The 1452-nt window shown below is 38.8% G+C and overlaps 1 protein-coding gene across 1 annotated transcript; it reads left to right on the top strand.

Annotated features, from left to right (window-relative positions):
* Positions 1-239: 239 nt before the first annotated feature.
* LOC118333746 (caspase-3-like) lies at positions 240-968 on the top strand (the record flags this gene model as incomplete). Its single annotated transcript, XM_035669525.1, is given in 1 exon segment — positions 240-968. A coding segment is annotated over 1 exon segment (233 nt), but the record flags the coding sequence as incomplete, so codon positions are not given.
* Between the last annotated feature and the right edge of the window lie 484 nt (positions 969-1452).

Here is a 1452-nt window from a genome sequence, read left to right on the forward strand (position 1 = left end):
GACTGAGACAAACAGCGGCTGCTGCTTTTTTCTCATTTAAACGACTTTTTTTCTTGTATTATTATTACATTATTTTCGTATTATTACGACTTTATTCTTGTAACATTACGACTTTATTCTCGTAGACCTAATATTATGACTTTATTCTCGTAATTTCCCCCCCCCAAAAAAATTCTCTTAGTCTGGCCCTAATACTCCATCGTATTATTCCGTGGTATTTACACAGTAAATTCTCCCCGCAGGCTACTACTCGTGGAGAAACGTGTGCAACGGTTCCTGGTTCATGCAGGCGCTGTGTGCGATGTTGCAGCATCACAGCAAAGAGCTCGAGCTGATGCAGATCATGACCCGAGTCAACCGCAATGTGTCGCAACAGTTTGAGTCCTCCTCCAACCTTCCAGGGTTTAGCGGCAAGAAGCAGATCCCCTGTATCGTCTCAATGTTGACCAAAGACTTCTACTTTCCCGTCTAGATTAAGACACACTGTTGTGTTCACCTACAAGAAACAACCTGCCAGTGGGAAACAATATCCATTTCATATTGATCTATTGCTGCTGATTTCTTCCCTTTGTCCAAACGCTAAAGTCCTGCGATGCATTGCGTAGTTTATGTGAAACAAGATAGCATCCATTACAAGGAATGTTATACTAGGAGTACAAGGAGAATCTAAATGCATTATAAACATGGAGCAGGCCAGTTTGATTTATATTGAGCCTGTTTTTTCTAATATGTTTTTAGGAAAACCTTTTTAGCTGTTTGAAGTCTTTTTTGTCTTACAAAAAATATACTAAAGGGTGTTGGGACAATTTCCTGGGATCTTTGAATATGCCTTTTTCAGACTTTTTCTTAAACATTAGCAGGAATGTGAACCTTACTACATGTGGAGTGACTCCTTAAACATCGTACTGTATATTTATTTATATAGAAAACAGTTAATTTACCACAAACTTGGGTGCCTGGTTAGCTCAGTGGTTCAATGTTCCATTCCCGTCAGATTAAGACACACTTTTGTGTTTCCTTCAGTGTATACAACACATGATCATTGCTGATTTCCTTTGTTTTAAAGTCCTTGGATGCATTGTTAGTTTATGTGAAACAAGATAGCATCCATACTAGGAAGTTATATGCATTATAAACATGGAGCATTATGACCTGTTCTAATAATGTAGAAACCTTTTTGATAGTCTTTGTTTTACAAAAAATATACTAAATGTGTGGACATTCCTGGTGATATTTTTTCTTAACATTAGCAGGAATGTGAACCTTACTACATGTGGAGTGACTCCTTAAACATCGTTACTGTATATTTATTTATATAGAGAAACAGTTATTTTACACAACTTGGGTGCCTGTTTAGCTCAGTGGTAAGAGCTGGCGACCCATGTACCGACGGTTGAGTCCTTGGCTGCAGCGGCCCGTTCGAATCCGACTGTGGCCTTTGCTGCGTGTCAT

The sequence above is a fragment of the Morone saxatilis genome, unplaced genomic scaffold, assembly GCF_004916995.1.
Source record: "Morone saxatilis isolate NCDOM2014 unplaced genomic scaffold, NCSU_SB_2.0 Contig22, whole genome shotgun sequence".
Classification (NCBI taxonomy): domain Eukaryota; kingdom Metazoa; phylum Chordata; class Actinopteri; family Moronidae; genus Morone; species Morone saxatilis.